The sequence below is a fragment of the Meleagris gallopavo genome, chromosome 28 (genome assembly GCF_905368555.1).
Source record: "Meleagris gallopavo chromosome 28, MGAL_WU_HG_1.1, whole genome shotgun sequence".
Taxonomy (NCBI): domain Eukaryota; kingdom Metazoa; phylum Chordata; class Aves; order Galliformes; family Phasianidae; genus Meleagris; species Meleagris gallopavo.
The window spans coordinates 2278628-2301145 of record NC_139431.1 but is presented as its reverse complement, the minus strand read 5'-3'; the positions used below and the strand labels follow the sequence as shown (position 1 = coordinate 2301145).

At 51.5% G+C, this 22518-nt stretch overlaps 1 protein-coding gene across 1 annotated transcript; it reads left to right on the top strand.

Moving 5' to 3' along the window:
• Positions 1–3542: 3542 nt before the first annotated feature.
• On the top strand, positions 3543–21923 carry SLC41A1 (solute carrier family 41 member 1). Its single transcript, XM_085210727.1, has 11 exons — positions 3543–3648; positions 4005–5207; positions 10397–10504; positions 14044–14115; positions 14405–14549; positions 14651–14797; positions 15335–15482; positions 16060–16139; positions 16965–17099; positions 18134–18282; positions 19447–21923. The coding sequence occupies exons 2-11, from the start codon at positions 4830–4832 to the stop codon at positions 19630–19632; spliced, it is 1548 nt and encodes a 515-aa protein (XP_085066853.1). The 5' UTR covers positions 3543–3648; positions 4005–4829; the 3' UTR covers positions 19633–21923.
• The last annotated feature ends 595 nt before the right edge of the window (positions 21924–22518 follow it).

Here is a 22518-nt window from a genome sequence, read left to right as displayed (position 1 = left end):
TTCCACCATCTCCCAGTGCTCATAGCAAAGCCTGGAGGTATTCAGCAGTGCTGCCCTGCCATTTATTGGCTTTAACCAAACAACACAGACAAGGCAGGCAGCGTGTGGTCAGCACTGCCATGCAGGGGGCTCAGCTCTACTTCCACAGCTGCCAGGGCGGCTGTGATCAAGAGCTCAGCGTGGGGGGGAAGGGAGTGCCCTGCCCTGCACTGCAGAGATCTTGCTGACTGATTTCAGAGCTGGGATGGGGGGCCCCAAAGGAAGCTGCACTCAGTTCTCAGCAGGAAGGAAAATGACTGCATGGAAGGGTGGTTAGTGCAACGGGTGGGAGACAAAGAGTGAATGCACTTCTGTGTTGGGCTCTGCCTGGGCAGTGGGGTGTGAGGGGCAACGTGCAAGTCACGAAGCATATCCCAGGAAGCTTTTTGGCATATCTTTTCTTTTATAACTTTAATCCAGCGTAATTATGTGGCTTACTGTAGCCCTGTGAGCACTTGGATCATTGAGCACTGTGCCTAATAGTGCACTACTGGGACAGCCACACGGAGGAGCCTGGCTGCACTTCAGTTATTTCTCTGAGTAATCAGAAAGCTCCTTCTAGCTCATGGCAATAATCCTCTGCTCAGGGGCTGTGCTCGCTGCATGGCAGTGCTGAGGTTCTCTGCATGCTCTCTGGCTACACAACTCTACCAGCTGATTTTTGTATTTTCTGTTTGATAAAGGTGATTAGAGAGAGGCAGCAGCAGGTTGCTGTCATAGACTGATCCAAAGGCCACAGCAAAGGAGTTGAGCTCCTCCAGAAAGCTTACAAGAGGGAACCTGAAAGGTTGGTGGTTGTTTTTTCTTTCTTTTTCTGGCTACTACATCTGTTATGTACATATCCAAACCACATTTAAACTTTGTAGCTTCCCTACTCACCATACTCTAACTTTGGTACAGGACTGATTTCAGCCTACCTAGCAAGCTGTGTAAGTACTTAGGAAGAGTAATGTGCCCTGCAGTACTTTTATCCTTCCAAGTCCACCTGGATACTTAAATCTTGTTACTGCAGTACTGTGTAGTTTTACTTAGACACCAGAATTAATCCAGTGTCACCTTTGGGCTGTTGGGAAGTGAAAGGACCTTTATGGAGTGGGGGATAGTGGAGAGTCAGAAAGTGATTCTCACTTCTCCGTCCCAGCAGCCTTGTGCTGTTAGTCCTTTTTTCACCTTAATTTCAGAATATAAATGAATTTGGAGCTTATATCCGGAGCAAAGCAGCAATGAGAGGCATGTCCTCAGTCCCCACGTGGCAGGTGTCTGTGCTGTCACTGGGTCAGCAGCTGTGACACAGGAACCTCTGCCCTGGAGCACAGGAAGCCAAAACCTTCCAGCTCCCCTGTGCCAGGTGCTCTCCCATGGCTGAAAGCCCTCAGGATGTTCCTGGCTGAGGGCAGCCTGTGTTTGTTTGTCACACAGCACGTGGGTGACACCTGAGTGCAGTTGAGAGATGTGGTTTAATCCTCGAGAAAAAGGATGGTGATGGTTTTGTTTGTTTCCAGGCTAGAAAACAAAATTCCACGAGCTGCATTTCTTCTTCCAGATCAGGGCCAGATTAGGGTCAGCTTCCCAGTGCTGCCTGCCATTGTGAACTGTTTGCTCAGGACTGACGTCTGCAGGGGTAAATAAGTCATTATCCATAACCTGATTAGTCTGACTTTGGATCTGGGACAGACTGCAGCAAAGCTAAAACAGGGAACAAAGGGTCCAGAGCTCCCAGAACACTCTTACATTATATGACAGCTTTTTGTTTTCACTGACTTTGACCAAATTACTTCCTTTTGCTGGATCCTCTTGTGCATGTCCAGAGCTGGGCAGTGCTGTGTTAGTATGGTAGCACTGAACTCACGTGAGTGCTGTAAAACACATGGCCACCAATTCCATGATCCAGTGTAGCTCAGTGGTAAATTCTTTCCTTTCCAAACGTTTGTTGCCTTTGGTACCTGTAATTGGAAAGCCATTTCCTGCCCTTTCATCCTCTGCCTTTCTGATCTCCGCGTGTCAGCGTAGCTGCTGGGGATTTTATCTATTTCTGTTCTCTTGTCTCATGTAGCTTTTGTCTTCACGCTTCCACTTCCTGAGCGTGCAGCTGGCCGGGCTGCTAATCAACAAGGTCACATTTTGGTGCACGTTGTCTTTATGGGGTGGGGGAAGAGTGGTTATTCTGGGGGAGATGTGGATTTTCCAGGTCAGGAAGGAAAGATGAAGGCAGAGCCTTGCAGAGCAGGTTTGTTTGGACAAAGGAGGACGAAGGCTGGGGCCGAGGGCAGGATTTGGGGCTGCCATCCCAGCTGCAGTGTGGAACTGCTGCTGCTTCACATAATCACAGAATGGCCCCGGGTTGGAAGGAGCCTCAAGGATTATGAATCTCCAACCCACCTGCCACCAACCCACCAACCTCTCCATTTAATGCTAGACCAGTGCTTCAGTTTAGATATCACCTCTGTATGCCTCAAGTTTTCTATGTTTCTTTGCCAGTGTCACATCACAGGTTGTGAGAATTAAATTAGCACAAATATACCACTAATGCTCGTTAGCCTTTGGAGCAGTGGGTTCAAGTAGACAGAGCAGCAGCAGGTTGGAACAAAATGGAGTGCATTTTGCTGCTGTCAACACACTGAAAGCAGCGTGCTGATGATCTGCTGCAGCAGTTCAGCTTTCTTAGACATCTGCAAAGATTTTGGGGCCGGGGGGAGTTGGAAAAGCATGGTAGTTTTATTTGTGCTATCTTCATACTGCTTGATAGATATTCTGGATGTATAGCTGGATGTATTCTGCTCTGCCTTTGCTTCCAACGTACAAAATGTTTCAGCAAACTCCCAACACTCAACCATTAACGTGGGCAGAAAGGAGTTAAGCAGCACAGCACACATCCTTTAGAGTCTTCAGCCTCCACGTGTGTCCTGCTGCCTTCACACAGCTGCCTCCTTTTCCTTGCTGTAAGGAATGAAGTCACCACACCCGCGGGGCACAGATCTGAGCTCTGCTTCCTCTCCCATGCGTGTCTCAATGCTGGTGCTGCTGCTGAGCATCATCCCCAGGGCACGGAGTTGGGCATGGCAGCAACTCGTGGTTGGCTGCTTCCTGGGAGGAAAGGGAAGGAAAGGGAAGGAAAAACAGCCGCTGGTCACAAGTTCCATTTGTGCAAAGGGGAAAAAAAAAATGGAAATAAAAGGAAACACGAATCAGGAGCGCTCGGATCGTTCAGAAGGGCGGAGTCGCGCGCTGCAGTGAGGCGCTGGGGAGCAGCTGGAGGTTCGTCGGATGGGTTTGGTGCGCGCCGTGATATTGCAGGCTGTCTTTGCCGAAGCCTTCGGGCTGGCAGAGGTCTGAGAAGCAAAGGGACGTTCGGGCTGGGTCGCTGCTTTTGGGCCTGCGTCCTAAGCGAGCTCTCTAATTACGGTGCCTCGCTTAATTGCCGCGCGCTCCCTAATTACCAAACTTCCTACGGCTTGCGCTCGGCAGCGCGGCGGGCTCCAGGTGGGCTCGGCATCACGTGACCCAGGCCACACCCCCTTTCCGGACGGGGGCGGGGCTTCTGCTCGGTGCGTGGGCAGCGCGCCCCTCCCCGCCGCGCATGGGCACGGCTACGGGCGGCGGAGCGGAGCGGTGAGACGAGGCGGCGGGCGGAGGGACGAGAGCCGCTCGGCCCCGCGGGGATCCCGTGTTGGAGGGCGGGGGGTTGGCCGAGCTCGCTGCGGGTAGTGGGAACGGCGTGCTTCCCGCGGCGCGGGGGAAAAACGGCTGTGAGCGCTGCGAGATTGCGGCATCCCGGCTGGGGGCTCCGCGTGAGCGTCCGCGGCCATCCGGCACCGCACCGCGGCTGGGAGGAGCGGCCGGAGCGGCGCGGCGGCTGTTGACGTGTCGAGCTGCGAAGGATGATGCTGCGGGATGAATGAGGCGTTGTGCTGCGAGCGCCAAAGAATCCCCCTTTTTTTTTTTTTTTTTTTTTTTTTTCCCTTCAGGTGAAAGCTGGGTTTTTGGAGAGGAGAGCCTAAATGCCAGCTCCTTCCCTGCAGCCTGCTCGCCTCAGTAAGTAACCTTAACTGGGAGCCGCTGTTACTTTAAATAAGAACTCTCCGTGCCTCGTGCTGTAAGGTGAGAAATTTCTTTTGGAAGAGGACGGCGGTGACACTTGGAACTCGCTGGTGGTGCTGGCAGCTTGGCAGAGAGCAGAAAGCAGGCTGGGTCGGAGTAAACGCCTGCAGGAGCTGTCAGGCTCGAGTTCTGCAGAGGAAAAGTGCCACTGGAGAAAGTAACAAAGCCCTGAGAGTAAGAAGAGCTGGATTGTATCACCCCTGAAAGCCAACCCATCTCACAGCTCTCCTCTGCTTCCTTTAAGCTTCTGTTTTATTCGGTGATCTTTACTTCATCTGTTTTTCTCTCTGCCTCGCGTGCTCCATCACAACAGCTGGAAGAAAACCTGGAGAAGGATGTGCTAAAGCCTCACACGTCAAAGAGGAGAAGCTTGGATCCTGCCTTGGTGGCTGTGTACCTCCCAGTGCTGGAAGGAAGGAAGGAGGACAAGGAAGAACTTGCTGTAGCTCCCAGGTCCCGCTGTGTTCTCTGCTGGCTCAGCTGTTGGTGTCCCCCATTCCTGGACTGTGCTTGATGGGGATCTCTGCTGCGGGAGCAGCCTCTGCACTCAAAGGCAGGAGAGCAGGGGTAGGAGAGGTGGCCTCTAGATGCCGGAAAGGCCATTTGTGTAAGTTCCTGGCAGAAGGTCTCTTCTGGAACAGCTGCTGGCTGTAGGCCCACCAAGCTGAGGTTCAGGATAGCCTCTCTGCAGCATGTCTTCCAAGCCAGAGCAGAAGGACACCCACCAGGCCAATGGGGCTGTGCTGCCTGCTGTGCCCATGGACTGCCTTGTCAGTCCGGACCGGGGGCAGCTGGTGGAGCCCTCCAATTTCCTGGGACCTGATGGTGTCGGGGTGGAAGTGGTGGTGCTGGAGTCCCGTGCCAATGCTAAAGGTGTGCGAGAAGAAGATGCCCTGCTGGAAAATGGCAGCCAGAGCAACGAAAGTGATGACACCAGCACAGACAGAGGCCCCGAGCCAGCCTCTCCACTCAAGGAGACCTCCTTTTCCATCGGGCTGCAAGTCCTCTTCCCCTTCCTCCTGGCAGGCTTTGGGACAGTTGCTGCTGGAATGGTGCTGGACATTGTGCAGGTAAGACTAAGCTCTCAGGTGTGGTGCTGGGCTCTGAACCCCATCTTTGTTGGCTTGATCCTAAGCTATTTGGATAGCTTAGGGGGGTGTTTGAATTGGAAGGCTAGTTTGGCAAATAGCAGCTACAATGGGAAGACTTGTGTTTCCTTGCATGGCAGTTGGGACTGAGGCAGACCTCAGTGATGACTTGGAGCAAGGGAAGGAGCCCTTTGGTCACCCTTACACACTGCAGCCCTGCTCCAGCTCTTAGGACAAGGTCATGGCTACCAAATGTACAGCCAAAGGACCTATCTGGGAACTGATGCACGTTCCTGCTGGGAATAATGTGGTAATCATTTCCTGATGATGACCATCATCCCAGCCCTGCTCCACAGTTCCCTGGGTCCCGTTTCCTGTTACTGCCTGTGGTGTTTGCTGTACTGTTTCAGCACACTGGGCTGATGCCAGCTGGGTTAATGATCCCCGTGCTGCAGTGGGTGCAGGACACTTGCTGGTGGCTTGCTCAGGCTGAGTGGCCCTGCTCTGCCTTCTCATGTGCTTGAAGCAACCCAAGAGCAACTGGGCTAACAGGATTCCTCCTGAGAGCTGTGTGGAGCTGATTCTTAGGAAAGACCAACCAGAGAGCTGGCTGATACCTCCAGCTGCAAACTGCTGTGTTACCAGACATCTCCTTAGGTGTTTCGAGGTGGGTGGCACTGTGGGAAGTGCACAGCTTGACGTGGGCAGTGTGCTGACTTACCAGGCCATGTCTTTCAACATGGAAATCCAAGCAGGTGTCTCTTGGCAGCTGATCAGCTGCTCACCCCCTCCTCCTGTGCAGTTCCTTGTCGTGATGCCCAGCACAAAGCAGTGAATGATGCACAAGGTTTGATCATCAGCAGCAGGCAGGTGGTGCCACGTCAGAGCTGCGGTCAACCAAAATTTCTGTTTGATGCTCTCTCATCTACTCAAATAGTGTAAACAAGCCCTTGCAATGTTGACATAAAAACACTTATGTCAGTCACTTGTGTGTGTATTGATGGCAGTGATGTTTATCTGCACCTGAGCTGTCCGTTGTGTGAGGCAGGCTCTTTCCCACATGTGCAGGTTGTCAGGCAGGCACTTCTTTTGCTATTTTGCCCCAGTGGCTGCTTCCTGCATGCCTTAGCACCCTGGTCATCTTTACAGTTTCTCCTGATGCAACCTGCTGGGAGAGTTGTGAAGCAGGACTTGTGCCTGAGAACAGGAAGGGCTGGCTGTGTTAAATTAAGCCAGAAGAGATTTACTAGAATAGATTCCTTGAAAAGAGAGAAATTTCAAGCATGTTGTCGTTTGCAAAATCCCTGTAAGCTCATGTTTGGCTCTTCTGGCAATTTCCTGGACCAGGGCTTTGAACACAGCCCCAGGTCCTTCCTGGAAGAGGCACAGCCCTCCTGACTGGGGGGGGAGGTCTGGGTGGGATACTGTGGCATACTGCTGTGCTCTCCTGCCTTTTATTTACGGCCATTAGAAATAAAGCTTCGTAATTCCTCTGTTCCACAGCAGCTCAGCGTGTAGCTACGCAGCGTGTCCTGCCAACTCCTTTAACTCCCTTTAGCCTTGGGATTAAATGAGGCATCTAAATGCCATAGGGTGGAAACGGGGGGAGGGAAACGTGAGGCTTGTCTGCCTGGGGAGTTTGGGGAGCTGATCTTAAGAACTGGCTTCCCAGAGGCTCAGAGCCTTGGGGAAGGAGGCAGCGAGCTGCTGGGGGCAGGCAGGAGTCCCATTGCTTTGGATGTAGCCGTGGTTTGTGATGGATGGAGGGCACCGTGCACTCAATTTGCTCCACTTGAGACAAATGGGGTAATCAACCAGCTGTAATTGGTCTCCCCAGTGTGAAAACAAGCAGCCCTGGCCTCTGGCCACGTTGTCCCATTAATGTGTCCCTATTAATTTGTTTCTGCTCCCTTTGGGTTTGGAGACCTACACGTGTGCCACCTGCTTCTCTGCGTACAGCAGGGCACTGTTGGCACAGTCCCCTCTCCCTGCAGAGCTTCGATTGTTGTTTTCCAGACTTGCCTGTTCCCTGGAGATGCTTTAGATGGGATTGAATATGGAGGAGGGAGTCTGCTCATTCCCCATTTGGCCACCTCTGGTGTCAGCATCCCCCTCGGGAGCACTGGGGAATGCTGAGCCTTCCTTCTTCATCCAGGTCTGGCCCACTTCTCATTGCTGTGCAGTTGCCCAGAATTCCAGACTCGCCCCACTGAGCGCTGTGGTTGAGAGGGTGATCCTGGAAGAATCTTGCATGACTCCCCACGCATCTGCTGTGCCTGGTGCTTTCCTCCTCCCCAAGGAGCACGGGGCTGAAGCTCTCCTGGCAAGGCTGTTTGTCTCTTTGGGGCATTGGAGGGCCAAGATGCAGTGTGCTGAGGCAGCGATAGCTCCGACCTGCTGCTCCACAGCGCTTCCTTCCCTCTGAGTCCTGAGTCACCATCCTGCTCCGACCCACGATGCTGCTGCATGCCTTAACCCCACACGCAGCAACTGAATGCAGCAGAGGCCAAAAAGCAGCTGTTGTCCTGGAAGAATCTGATGCCTGCAGGTGCAAAGCTTCTGAAACGCAGCAAGCCTGGAAGAACAGCAAAACACCACCTGGGTTTGATGCTGGAGCCCAGGGCCTCTGCTGGGCAGATGGGGGTGAAGTAAGGCAACCCACGTGGGCTGTGCTGTCTGCCCCCCTTATGGGGCTTGTGAAGTGGCTCTCCTGTAAGGCTGTGCTCTGCAGGAGCCAGGAGGCCTTTGAGACGTACGAAGTGCCCGTAGACCAGTGTTGTATAACATCTTATATTAAGCACGTTGGCAGGAGCCCACAGGTCCTGCTCTTTGCAGTAAGCGAGCTGCTGATGTCTGCAGAAATCTTCTTGTTTTCTCTCCCCAAAGATGGTTTTTTTCCCTTTCCCCAGGAACACCTCTGTCTTACTCAGTTACAGCAGCTCCTGGCACTGGTTGCAGAGCAGCCTCCTGCAAAGGTTAAGGTGCACTGCTGGCACTGGGGTGAGGTGCAGAGGGCTGCAGCCCTGTGCTGGCTATTCCTGACCCTTTCGTGCCCCTGTGGTCTGCCTGGAGGAAGGGGGAGCCAGGCAGATGTTGCACAGCACTTCCATCCTGTGGTCAGACTTCCTTTCATTTAGTGATTCTGACACCCAGCTCATCCAGCTGCGAAGTGGGAGCGTGCTGCACACTGATTGAATTCCAGGTTCTGCACGGGGAAGTCGTAGTAAAGGATCTGCAGTTACAGCAAGCAGCAAAATAATTGTAGTGACTGCCATGCCTGCCTAAAAATAGTCTGAGGAGAGCAGAGCTCCCTGCTCCTAGGTGTGACCTTAAAGGAAGCACAGCCTGGCGTGCTGCTGTGCCAAAGGAAATCTTACAGACTGATTCTCCCTCCTCTGTCTGCTCGGTGGTGGGTGCTGCAAGGAAGCATCCCTCTGCATGCTGGCTGGGATGGCTGTGCAGAGATGGAGCTTTTAGGGCACCTCTGGCTGTGGGCAGGAGGTCTCTGGGGCTCAGGCTCACTGTGTGCAAGCAGTTCAGAGGCTGCAGGGTTTCCTTGGGCAGTGCCCATAGCAGCAGCTGGGAGAGAATTTGCTTCAGAAGGAGGTGAGTGTCTGGAACCTGCTGTCCTCGGGCAGTGGGGGGCTCTGAGGAGTGCCTGGAACAGCTGAGCAGCTTCCATCCCTGCACCCGGGGGTGGGAACTTTGTTGGCTCATCTCACTGAGCTGTCAGATGTGCTAAAAAGGAAACTGCTTTTTGACTGACCGAGGAGCTGTTTTCTCTTTAAGGAGAAATGGTCCCAGTTCATCCTTCTCAAGGGCTTACAGCCTCCTGTGGTCACACTTCTCTCTCAGACCGTTCTTCCAATGCTTGCAGCTTGAGCATGGTACTGGAGGGGACCTGGCAGGAAGTGATGGCTTTTAGTGTCCCAGATCCGGAGGCAAGCATCACAAAGGATGGGAAAATAAACAAAAATAACTGAAGTCTTTCCCAACAGGAAGGTGTTAGTCATGCAGGTAGTGAGCTTTATTTGCTGTAAGGTGTTGGCTGGTAGCGTTCCTTGTCCTAGAAGGAATTCCACATCCTTTTGGGTACTCAGCCTGAGCAGCACTGCCAAGGGGGGAGCTGAGGACACGGAGCCCAGTGCAGGTAACAGAGCAGGAAGGAAACTGCAGCTGCCAACGTGCTCAGCACAGGAGGCAGCTTCTGAACACACCATTCCAGCAGCTTCCTCTGAGGAGGATGCCAGTTAGGCAGTGTGGGAAGCAGGGGTTATTTTGGACACTGTCTTCTTGCAAAACGCTCATGAGAATAGGGAATCAAGCAGAGAGGTTTGCACAGCCTGCATTATTATTATTATTTTTTATGTGGTTGTGAGTTTTGGGGGATGGTTTCATGTTTTCTGGGAAGCCAGCTGCTCTCCTATGAGACTCTGTTTGGGTTTTTTTTCCTTAAAAAACCGTGGCTGCCTGCTCTGTCTCTTGTCCAGAGAAACTGACTCTGCTCTAGAGCCAGGGAGGGTTGCAAACACCTGCAGGTGTGATGTATGTGCCAGGTAGAGGGACGGCACACACCTCTGGGAGAGCATCGTAGGGTCATCCAATGCCTTAGGTTGGAAGGGATCTTAATAACCGTGTGGTTCCAACCCCTCTGCAGTGGAAGTGGGAGCAGAGACAGCAGTGAGGCACTGCTTGGGGCTGGCAGCATCAGGGAGCTGCAGTGCTGTGCTCTGCGAGGTGTTTGGAAGAAGCTCATATGGGAAGTGCCTCTGGGCAAACTTCAGTGCTGGATTCTGCCAAAACCGACGTGTGTTGGGCAAAGCTTCTTCCTCTCTCCCTGTTCTTGGCCTCTACTTGTGTAAGCGTTTTGTCAGCAGTTGAGCTTTAGGGGATTTTGAACTGAAAGTTTCAGGCTGAGATCCTGTTTGTAAGCTCAGCAGGAACCGTGTGGTCACTACTACGTAAATGTCAGAAGCACTAACGTTGCTGGAAAGTGTGGCACCAGAACTGGAAGTGAAACTGAGTCATCCGCTCAGGGCTGCACGCAGGCAGTGCCAGAATGCAAAGGGAGTGGAGGAGGTTCTCAATCCAAAGCAAAGGTTTCTAACAGCTGTGATTTATTTATTTATTTATTTTGTCTTTTTGTTTGTTTGTTTGTTTCGATCTTGCAGCACTGGGATGTCTTCAAATACGTGACCGAGGTTTTCATCTTGGTGCCTGCGCTGCTGGGTCTGAAGGGGAACCTGGAGATGACTCTGGCATCTCGACTGTCGACAGCTGTGAGTATCCAGGGCATGCTGAGGAGCTGGATGTCTGTTTTTTGGGAGGCAGGAGGGGATGTGCACGTGCTTACGAATGCAGTGACCACCCAAAGCAGAGGCTGGAGCTGAACTGTCTAGCCAGGTGTTTCCATCCCATTTGACTGATCAGATTTAAAGGGCTCAATAGTCCTTAAGCTTTGCTGACAGTTCACTTCCTTGTCAGGACTGCTCGTGAGCCTGGAGGTATGGTGCACAAAAAGGCTTTGGCAGTTTAATACCTGGAGTGCTTGGATCTGGTTTCGTTTACAAGGAAGCTGGGTGCAGGCATGCAACCAGAGCACACAGAGCAGGCCAAAACAAGCCAGGTTCAGCAGGGCTGGGAGGTGAGAGCCTGCAGAGAATTGTACAGCAAAGGCTGAGATGGAAGAGAGCTTGCAGAGAGAGTTGTCAGGTGGATTGACAGCCTCTTCAAAATGATGGAGAGGAATGGCAGGGCATTTCTCTTGCTAGAACTCAGTCTGATTCTCACGTAACAGTGAGCTCCCTATGAGAAATGGAGACAGGCTCTGTTAGCTCCTCAGAATAGTGTCTCAGTCCAGCTGTAAATGAATTGCTTTGTGTTTAAATGTTTCTGTAACACAGCGGTCTCTCTGTAGCTGAGCAGAACTGGAGAGAGGCATCTTCTTTTAACAGGGACAGTAATACTCCATCTGTAAAGCATCTACTTGAACGGGACAGCAAGTGGCAGCCTGATGTTTCTGTGGGTCCCATGGTGAGCGTGTAGCTTTGAATCTTCCATCTGCAGGGTGTTAGCTACCTGCTGCTGAGTGTTCACCTCTACTGTTTCTGTGCTGGGTGGTGCTGGAAGAGAACCCTTGCAGCAAGAGCCTGGGCTCAGCCTTGGCACTGCAGAAGAAGAATTGTCTGGGTGGCAGCAGCAAGCACAGCTAGCAGAACTGCTGCTTATCATGCTCCCTTTCCTCTTTCTGGTTGCTGCAGGAGAAAGCATAGAGAAGCATAGAAGAGCTCTCTGCGTATTTGCTCCTCTGGCTTCTCTTTCTTCCATCTTAAGCAGATCCATGCTGAGACTCTTTGCTCCTCAGTGCCTTCTAACTCACTGAACCAGTGGCACATGGGCATCACTTGCCCTTGGCTTGGCCCCAGCTCTGCTGGGTACCACCTCCACCTGGGAACAGCTTCCCTTGGTGCTGATCTCCTCTCTCCAGGTGCTACTGGAGAGAACAAAGCTGCTGTGCTGCACCCGGAGCTTGCAGGGTCAGGCTGAGCGCTGCAGCTTGTGGCAGGCTGAGCTTTGTTTGCTCCTTCATTCTCAGAAACAAATCCCTTTGTTTTATTCATTCCCTATTGTTCGGATCATGTCAGAATCCTCACTGACCCGAACACAGGCCATTTTCCCTCTTGGCCTTGGCTTGGCCTTGGCCAGCTTTCAGAGCACACTTTAAGCATGGACTGATCAGGGTGAGTGCTTAGCTCTGCTAGGACTAAGATAGATAGCAAAGTTTTTCTGCAGCTTTGGTTTTCTCCATCCCCATCCCTGATGGGCTTGGCCCAGAGCAACCCTGGGGCAGCTTGGTGGGGAAATGAGACTGTCCTGGCTGCGTGGAAAGTCACAGGAATGCAGAACTTTCTCCCATCTGCTCTGGTGGCTGCAGCAGAGTCACCAAGAAACTGGCACAGAGAGCATCCCTCCAGTTCACACGCCTGTCCTGCCTTTTTCCCCTGCTTTCCTTCATCCCACGAAGGCTGTGCTGCTTCTGTGTGAATCTCCCAGCCTTGCACACCACTCCCTTGTATTGATGCATGATGGGGTTTGACAGCCTCTTTAGTTTTCCCTTTTTTCCCATGGGGAGTGGGCTCTCCTCTGGGCAGTGCTTCACGATGCAGTTCTCGTGCTCGCCCTGCAGGAAAGCAGACTTGGAAGGATTTCTGAGATTGTGGGTTTCTAATTAGTGCTGCATTAAGTCACCTCAGAAGTTCCTTTCACAATTAAGAAGCAAAACTCTCCCATTAAATTAAAGGATTAAAATCCTGTTGCCAGTGACTACAGCTAGGTTATGTTAATCCCAACCTAATTGCCATGTGGCAGGAATGTTAAGGTCAGGCTTCGTATGGAGCTCAAATTCCTGTGCTGGATGTGCTCAGTGCAGCTCTATAATCAAGGTTTTGTTTTTCCCCAGTCTTTCTTCCCTTTCCCCTATACCAACCAGAAGAATTCACCCTGGAGATGGGCATATCTGAGTGATGGTGGACATGGCCTGGCAGCTCTCTGAAGTGTGTATGCAGTAAGGAGAGCACGAGGGTTGACTGATCATAGATTTCTTTCTTTGTGTAGACCAGGAAAGAAACCCAAGAGGCAGGAATTGCTGCTCTATTGTTTGTCTGAAGTCTGACACTTTCAGCCAGTGACTCCATCGTGCAACTACTTCACATTTCTTGAGCCTCTCCCTTATGATTTCATAGTGACAAACTCGTTTCTCCCTCGTGTCCATCAGCTTTGAATACTACAAGATTGTACACAGGCACAATCTCTCTGCCTGTCCTTCTTTCCAACTTACTGTGAAGACCAGAAGGTGCTGGGGAGAGCAGAACTCCTGCGTTCTGCATAAGCTGCGACCTGCAGGGAGTCTGCTGGGTTTTGTTTGGATTGTATGCCAAGAAATTAAAGCAGCTTTCCTTCTGTTCTGCTTATTCTGATCAGCATCTCCCGTAGTGATGCCAGATGACCCGTGTGCCATGGCTGCTTCCTGCTACTCAGTAGGTCTCCACGTGGCACTAGCCTTGTTTACTCAACTTTTATCCCCAGCAGTAGTTCTTGCTGCCAGCTCCTTGTGCCCACGTGATGCTGCTCTGGCTTTGTCCCATGTCAGAGCTGGGGGCACTCAGATAGCTGACCTGGGATCTGTGCAACCCCTGCTTCCCTCCTGCCTGGCCAAATCGAGGGGTAGTGTGACCCAACTGGGCCTGGGCCAGGCCTGGCTTCATCACCACCGAAGTAAATTCAAGCAGCAGTGCGTGGCTCTGCGTGAGGGCAAAGTGTATCTTGTTGCTTTGGCAGGATTTTCATCAGAATTTCTATTGCTGTTGATTCTACCTTATGCTCCCTTCAAAATTCCTTCTGTAGTGCTCTGCTCTTGCTGCACAGGAGTGTCTCAGCCCATTCTTGTTGATGGAAAGAGGTGTCAAAGCCGAAACTGGGAACAGCTTTGGTGTGCTGGGCAACAAAGCCAGGCTAACTGTTGGAAGAGCTACAGGTTGTTGCTTGGACTGTGGAGCCCACGTGATACTCACAGAACTGCATGCCCCAAACTTGGGTGTTACTGCAGAGATGTACCCTGGCTGTGCATCTGTGTGCACGTGGACACACGTGCCTTTGCTGCTAAATTGCTCTGCTATGAGAGGTGAGGATTTGCAGTCATTATTCTCTCCTGCTCCTGGCACAAACCTGCATAGCTGAAAGGCAGGAATCTGACTGTTGGAAAGTGTGAAATGCCATCCATCTTTTAATGTTCTGATGTTCCTATGATGTCTTCTTGCAGGCTAATATTGGCCAAATGGATACACCCAAGGAGCTCTGGAAGATGATAACAGGGAACATGGCTCTGATACAGGTAAGAAAATGGGAAAGAAAACTGAGGAACATTGGTGGTTGTTGAAGTCCAACTTGAAGAGGTGTCGGAAGGCTTGAATGTCTCCTCTTGGGTATTGACTTGGGTATTCAGTATTGCAGTCTGGTGGGGAAACAAATGGCACCTTATTATCCCATAGTCACATTACCATAGCAGTTTGCCCTGAAGGTTGAACTTGGTGTTTCCTTGCTGAGTGCTAACCCACCTGAAATAGTACCCCAGTACCATTTTGCCTCAGTCTTCTTGATGATTATTTTGCTTTTATTTTCAGGTTCAGGCTACCGTGGTTGGCTTTCTGGCCTCAATTGCAGCAGTGATATTTGGATGGATTCCAGATGGGCACTTCAGCCTTGACCATGCTGTCCTGCTCTGTGCCAGCAGCGTGGCTACTGCTTTCATTGCTTCCCTTGTTCTGGGTAGGAGATATATCATGTACGTTCTCCATGCACCTCTTCCTAACATGCTGGGCTCTCCTTGCCTTCATCCTATTTTCTTCCTCTTTTTTTTTTTGCTGTAGGCATGATCATGATTGGAGTCATCATTGGATCCAGGAAGATGGGAATCAATCCTGATAATGTAGCCACACCAATTGCTGCCAGCCTGGGGGATCTCATCACCCTGGCTCTGCTTTCAGGAATCAGCTGGGGCTTGTACAAAGAGCTGGGTGAGGAGCAACAAAAGGCTTTTGTTTCTCCCTGGTCCTTGTGTCTGCTGCAGTGTCTCCCTTGAGTTTCACCCTGTTCCTTTACCCTTAATCCTTCTGGGGCTTCCGAGTGCCAGGAGCTTGGTAGGGCTAAAACAGTGGAGGAAGGCAGCTTTGGCTGTAATCCTGTGTACTGTCAGCACCAGCTGGGAGTTCCTCAGTGCAGAGCTGCAGCTGTGTGATGACATTTCCTCCTCCCTCTCCTCCATTCTCCTTCCCTGGCGGCTGGGATGCAGAGGATGTGACTCAGCCAGGTTCAGTCAAAGGTGAAGCATTGCTGGGAGGTCTCACCCAGGAGTGGGAAGTAGGAAGGAGCAGTTGGGAAACTAAAGATGCACTCAGCAGGTGCATCAGGAGGAAACGCTGGCTCTTGTTTGTATGTTTCTGACTGTGGGGATGGCAGCTCTCTGCTGGCAGGGCTGATGAGCTCAGCTGAAGTATGTGCTCACTGCTGAGGATGTGTCCTTGATCTGTTGCCTTTGCTTATTTCCCCCTCAGAGAGCAAAGCATACGTGAATCCTTTGGTGTGTGCCTTCTTCATAGCCCTGCTGCCCATCTGGATCATCATTGCCAAGAAGAATGCAGCGACTCGGGAGGTGCTGTACTCTGGTTGGGAGCCAGTCATTATTGCAATGGCAATTAGCAGGTAGGAAGGTGTGCAAGAGTTCTTCTCCCTGAAACACAGACAGAAAACGCCTCTTTTTTTTCCCCAGTCCTTCCAACCTATTCACGCTTGACAGATTCCAAAAGAAGATGGAGAACCAAACTTCTCCTTTCACAGTGGCCTCTGCCAGGAAACTGGACGTCACGTTGTGTTTTCCAGACAAAGACACTGGGATCGAGGCCCAGGGGTTTTGGGCACCTGACTGCTGGAATCCAAGGCCTCAGCAGTGTGCCTGCTGCTGCACAGCTGGCACGGCTGCAGATCCTGTCCAGCAGTCCTCACAGGAGCCTTGTTTGCCCTCTGAATGGGGCAGGGTTGCTGTTGTTTACTGTGTTGCAGTAAGCTGTACGTTGGGGGATAAAGCTTGTGTTAAAACTTTCTTTTGTTACCAAATATCAAGGCCTAAAACCAAGCACCTACAGCACCTACTGGGGTAGCTGCACACCTCACTGGGTGGATACGTCACCCAGTGCACACACTGCAGCAGAGAGGACCTGCAGTGCTTTGTGTGCTGCCTGATGAGCTTTCAGCACTGACCTCTTCGTTCTTCCCTCTGCAGTGTTGGGGGTTTAATTCTGGACAGAACAGTCTCGGATCCAAACTTTGCTGGGATGGCTGTCTTCACACCAGTTATTAATGGTAAGCTCTTTTTCATGCTGATATTGCAGCTCTGATTCTGGTTCTTGGCAAACATTGAAATTGGCCTCTGCCTCAGTGCAGGCAGATTAAGGAGGCTAATTCTGCTAGATCACCAGTGAGATGAGGTTAGACCCAATCTTTACAGCAGCGTGGCTTCTCCTTCAGCAGAGGGTAACAGGTCTAGGGGAGGCTATTGCCTGAGAGAAGCTTTCCAAATCTGAGCCACAAGAGCTGTGTTTGTTTTCCACTTCCTTCTGGCTGGTTGAAGACCCCTGATGCAAGATACAAGCCCTGCAGCACTCAATAACATAAAGATTTGGGTTTGCAACTTGAGTCAGGAAATCTAGTTTGTTCTGGAATGAAGCTTTGACCTCCTTTCTGCCTGATGAACCAAGGGAGCTCTGTTGTGTACTAGTTCTCAGCCTTGCAATAAATTGAGTTAATTCTAATAAATTGAGTTAATTCTGCAGCAGAGCATCTTTGGGTTAGTGAGTTCCAGAGTTTCATTGTGCTTCATGCAAAAAGCAGCAGCTTTAAACTTCCCATGTCTGTTTTGATGACCCACTCGTCATGTTTGTTTCACATATTCTTTCCAATCAAAGCTGCCATGATAGAATTGTATGTATTTTACTAGGAGACCTTGGGGGAAGCTGCAGAACAGCATTCTTTGTCTCAGCTCTTTACATCCTGAAGTGGTGGAGTTTGTGTCAGAAATAGACTGTCTTGCACTGTCCCAGCACCTGGCAGCTCTGGTTGTGCTGGCTGCTGAAAATGGCTTTCAGATGGGATTGAAATGTTGCCTTATTGTTCTCTCCTTATCTGCAGGTGTGGGTGGCAACCTGGTGGCAGTGCAGGCGAGTCGCATCTCCACTTACCTGCACATGAGTGGGATGCCTGGAGAGAGCCCTGAAACAGCCCCTCGCAAATGCCCCAGCCCTTGCAGCACTTTCTTCAGCTCAGGTACTCAAGTTATGGATTGAAATGTGTTGAGTTCTGCCAGCAGCAGTTGCTGCAAATGGCTGGCCGAGCTTGGCTGTGGCTGTCACTGGAGCACTGTCGCAGGAAATGGTGGCTGAGGCTCAGAGGCAGCTGTCAGCTGGTGGATGTCTGCTCTTCTGGCCTGCCCTGCCCTCTAGAGACGGGTGGACCTTTAGCAAAGCTGCTATGCAAGAGGACGTATCCCTGCTGGATTAGGGAAACACGTTGCCAAAGTCTCATGCCGTGACTGTGTAATGCTGTAACTCCTCCACCCTGTAAATCTTTTCCAGATGTTCAGGATACCTAAACCTGCTTTGAGGCTGCTTGAGTCTTACAGGTCTGCTGGGCCTATTGAGCTACTGTTACAGAAAACTAGCTTGCAAATGCTTCTTAGCCCTGCTATTTGTAGCTGTTGTGTAGCAGAGAGCAGCCAAACCTGCGTTCCTACATAGTGTGGGCAGAGGTGGTTATACTCCAGACTGCCTGGGAGAGGTTTGATCCTCCACAGCCTGGGTTCTGACCTTCTGATAGAGGGGCTGCCACCTGGAAAGGGAGATCTGAGGTGCTCTGTTCGTGTGTACCAGCTGTAATCTGCAGGGTTTGGAAGCAGAAAGGGGGAGAGGTCTCCAGTGTGGTCATCACCTGTCAGAAAACTGAGCTCCAGACAAGGTGCCAGCAGAGCTCCAAGGAAATTCAGTGTTCATGTTGGACTCCTGGCAGCTTGGAACTTAGTGCTCTCAGAGGTGGGACGAGTCCTTTTGGCAGCTGGGCTTTGAGAACAGCTTTTGCTCTGGGAGCAGAGTTAAGCATTCCTACCAAGTTTGATGGAATCTTTGTTCATCTTGACACTTAAGTCAGCATTCAGGGTGCTGTTTTCCAGCCTAAATCTGGACTGCAGGGATGAGAGTCCAGAGCTCTGGTGTCTGCTTTTGCTTAGCCCACAGCTGTAGGTAGGCTGCAGGGCTGCTGTGCTCCCATCCCACTGAAGCCCAAACTCCACCTTCATTTCCCAACAGATGTGAATTCTCGCTCTGCCCGTGTGCTCTTCCTTCTGGTCGTGCCTGGACACCTGGTTTTCCTTTACACCATCAGCTCCATGCAAGGTGGACACACTACACTCACCCCTATTTTCATTGTTTTCTACATGACAGCTGCACTTCTCCAGGTGAGCTGAAGCCCCTCCGGGTGGCTGCAACTGCTCAGGCTGCAGTAAGGAACACTGCCATGTCACCTGCAGCAGGGAGCTGCTGTTGTAGGTGCATTGCTGAGGGATGTATGCTATCCCCAAGAGGTCTCTCTGCTGTTTCCTTCTTCTGTGTTCATCTATTCTGTAAGGTGCTTTAGTCGTTTGAAAACTGCTGGTGAAGAAAGCAGGCTGTGCAGTTTGCAGGACCCCCATTCTCGTGGCTCTTCCTGCCCACGTGGGGAAGGGGCCTGGCACTCCTGTTCCTCTCACAGCAGCTGTGTGAGCCCACGGGCAGTGGTTGTTGTGAGGGATGCGCACAGACCCAGCTGCTCCTGCTGCAGAAATGCAGCAGCTGTTGTCTGTGTAGGAGGGAAGGGAGAGCTGCTCTGCTTGGGGGGTTTTGTACAAAGCCTGGCCAAGCTCCCTCTGCTCACCCCATGGTTTTGGTGCCCCCTAAAATCAACAACCGAAACTGGCTTGAGGAAATGAGTCAGAGCATCCATCAGAGACAAGAGCAGGGAGCTGTCATCCATGAGGCTAAATTTGAGTTATGAGCTCCTGCTTGGGGGCACGAGGAGGGGGCTTCTGCTCACAGCTGTTCTGTGAAGCCACAGTATGAGCAGCATGCAGGCTGGGGGCACTGGGCTGTGTGGTTCTGTGGTGCTGCTGCTTTGCAAGAGAGGCCCTCCCAGCCCTGAGAAACCAGAGGTGGTGCTCAGAGGTAGGTAGCCTCTTCCAGACCTTGTCCCAGACCTGAGGCTTCAGAGGATCCAGTGTGGATTTGTGCTGTCTTTAATCACTGATATGGAGGAAGTGGGGAGAACATCACACTCCGGTAGCTTCAGCTGCTGGGAAGCTGCTCTTTATCCCTGGGATCCAAATGCTGCTAAGAGTCCTGTGTGCTTCTGAGTCCTCTCTTTTGCCCTATATCTCTGAGCTTGTTTTGGTTAGATCTGAAGATGGAGATGCAAAATGTAGACTTCCTGGTGTTCGGGTATCAGTGTGCTGAGCCTTTATGCTTGAATGTGATGGGGACACATGGAGGGAAGGAGGGGTGAGCGGGCTGCAGTGGTGCTTCATGAGGACAGGGGTTGCAGAGGTTGGGGCTGTGGCTGACGTGGCTCTTTTCTGCCTCCCTCCCAGGTTCTCATTCTGCTCTACATTGCTGACTGGATGGTGCATTGGATGTGGGGCAGGGACCTCGATCCTGACAACTTCTCCATCCCCTACTTGACAGCGTTGGGTGACCTGATCGGAACAGGTCTCCTTGCTCTCAGCTTTCATGTCCTCTGGCTTATTGGTGACCGAGATTCCGATGTGGGGGATTAGCTCTCCCTGCTGCCCCTCCCCTCCTCTCTGTTCTCCTCCATTCATTTTTGTCATGGTTGTTTTTCTTCCATCCTCGCTCTCCTCTCCTCCCTCCTCCTCCAACCCCGTCTCTCACGAGACTTCATCTTTGATACAAGATTCTCATTATTTTCAATGGGAATTTTATGTGGTTTATATTTCAAGCCAAGTTTGTACAGAAAATAAATCTAGTTTTAGGAAGGACGCGAAAGTGTAACGAGACAATCACCAAGTGCAATTTCCTAGCAGTTGTCTGACCAGTGTTCCAGGGGAGCTGCCCATCAGTTGATGGAGCACACAGGAGGCCCACCTGTCCCAGCCACTGGAGGTGAAGGGCTGCTTTGTTCGCTTCATAAGCGTTTTAAATACTGGAGATAAGGTTCAGATATATGTTGCTGAGAGGGCACCTTCTAGCAAAGTACAGCTTTGTGGGTGAGGACACGGGGATCTCCTGTTTTCTCTGTCCTGTGACCCTTCTCCCTCATGTTTTCTCCCCAAATCCCTCCCCTGTGCCTCGCACCCAAAGCATGCAGCTGTCTGGTCCGGAGATGATCCAGTTTTGTGCATTTAGGCTTGCTTTCAGCTGCTGTGTGTGTGCTGCTGATGGGCCCGCTGCAGCTGGGCAGGAGCTGCTCAGTACCTTCCCTTGTTGAGCCTGAAGCATTTCAAACTCGGGAGCCTTATGCTACTGCTGGCTCTTAGAAGATGCCATCTGTGTTCAGTCGTTGGCTTTCCCTGTATGCGTAGGAGAAAGCAGGAAAACAGGTCAGCAGCACAGCCTGAGTTGTGCAGCCATGCGCTGTGGGTGCAGTGCTCTGCGTGGCTCTCAGCAGAGCACCTTGCTTGCCTTGAGCTGCACAGGGAGCCTGGGGTTGGTGACAGCCCAGCATGCCAGCAGAGGCTGAGCACTGTGAGCCTTATTTCCCTCCTGCTTTTTGTGCTGCCCAGCTTGGAGGTGGCCAGGAAGCCTTCCCTTCCTCTGCCTTTGCAGGCTGGGAGGATTCTCATGCAGTCTGCAGCAGCATAGCAAGAGAAAACTTGTTCTGGCTGTGTGACTGAGGCATTTGTAAATCATCTTCCTGAGTGCTGTTGGCACTCAGCGCTTTTTACTTTTCCCATTTGGATATAAATTGATTCAGTGAGCTGAGCACAGTTTATTTAAGCAGGTCTTACTGACTTGGAAGCTTCAGTCAGCTGCATCGAGTTTAAGTGATGCACTCAAGCAGACAGCACTGTTAAACAGGCTCTGATGTAAACTGAATGCATGGGAGAGAGCTTCTAATGTTGGTAGGGATAGGGATCGTGGTGTCCTACAGGACCTAGTTTTGCTGCTGCAGTGCCCAAAGCACAGGGGGATGCCCACAGTGCCCAGCATCATGTTCTGGCCCTGAAATAACACCTGAGCTCTCACAAAGCTCACACTGCAGCCCTGCTCCTGCTGTGCTGCTGCCTGTCCTGTTTGCCTGCAGATCCAGAGCATCCCTCGAGAGCTGCAGGATTTGGGGTTGCCTACAGGCTGCTGCTTTTCTTGTTTTGTGTAGACTGGCTGCAGTTCCTCCCTGAGGTTATCCTCAGCATTTCTTGCACAAAGAGGCAGTGCTCCCCTCCTTACCTTGCTGATGTGAAGTTCGCCTTCCCCCTCTCTATCTCTGTGCTGTCCTTAGTTGCAGTAGCTCTGACCCTCCTCCTGTTCCCCATAGTGACTTTGGCTGCTCGCAGGTCTGATTCAGCCACAGCTCTATTCAAAAACACAAGGAAAACCAAAACAACCAACCAACCAAAATCACATCCCAAAGCAAGAAGTCTGAGCCCAGGGACTCCTACAGCATCCTCTGCTGTCACCTCCTATCCATGCCTGATGCTGAGGAGTGGATGTGAGATTTCCTTCTGCTAACACACATTTGTGTATAGCTGTGCCACTGCTGCTCTGTGCTGTGATATCAGCTTTTGGTTCCGCAGGAAAGAAGTGGTGCCAGAGCTGTGCTCGTGGTCTCCCATGGGTGCAGAGGTGCTGTGGGGTGAATGGAGTGGGGCAGAATCTCATTTAGCATTTCAGCACATCGACAGCCAAAAGCTTTTCCAACCACTTGCACTCGGTTGCATGGCCCAACCTACAGCTGACTGCAAATGAGAAACACCCGTTTACTCTTTTTATTAAAGGAGAAAAAAAAAAGACTGTCTTAATTATTTATAGTTACTGTAACTGGATTGACGGATGTCAACTGCTGATAAATTATATTTCGTTAAATAAAGATGACATTTATTTATGTGGACTTTGGTGCCGTTCTTTCATCGGTCTCCGTGTGTGGCTCAAAGCTGCTCCTGTTTTGCAGTGGTGATGCTCCGTGTTCAGCTTTGGGGGGATGGAGGGAGGGAGGGAGGAAGGAAGGAGGTGTGGGTTTGTGCTCCTGGGAACTGATGGCAGAACACATGGGAACGGCACAGAGCTGTGCATGGGGGGTCAGGAAGCAGTAAGGAAAGGGCTTTCCTATGGGGGGAGAGGGGTTAGCAGCAGAGCTGTGGGGCCTGCACATGTCGGTGACGCTCTCAATGATGTGCTGTAACTTCAGGCCGGCCCACAGCGCTCAGGGAACGGGGCTCTGTGATCTCTGGTGCCTCCCACAGCTCTCCTGCTCTCCGCCGTTCCCTTCCGCGCTCTTCCATTCCGCTCTGTTCTGTTCCACTCCGTGCTATTCCATTCCATTCTATTCTATCTTATTCCATTCTATTCTGTCCTATTCTCTCCCGTTCTGTTTCGCTCTCTTCTATCCTGTTCCGTTTTATTCTGTTCTATCCCATCCCGCTCACCTCCGTTCCGTTCTCTCTCTTCTATTCCGATCCTCCCCCGCCCCGAAGCGCTCCGGAACT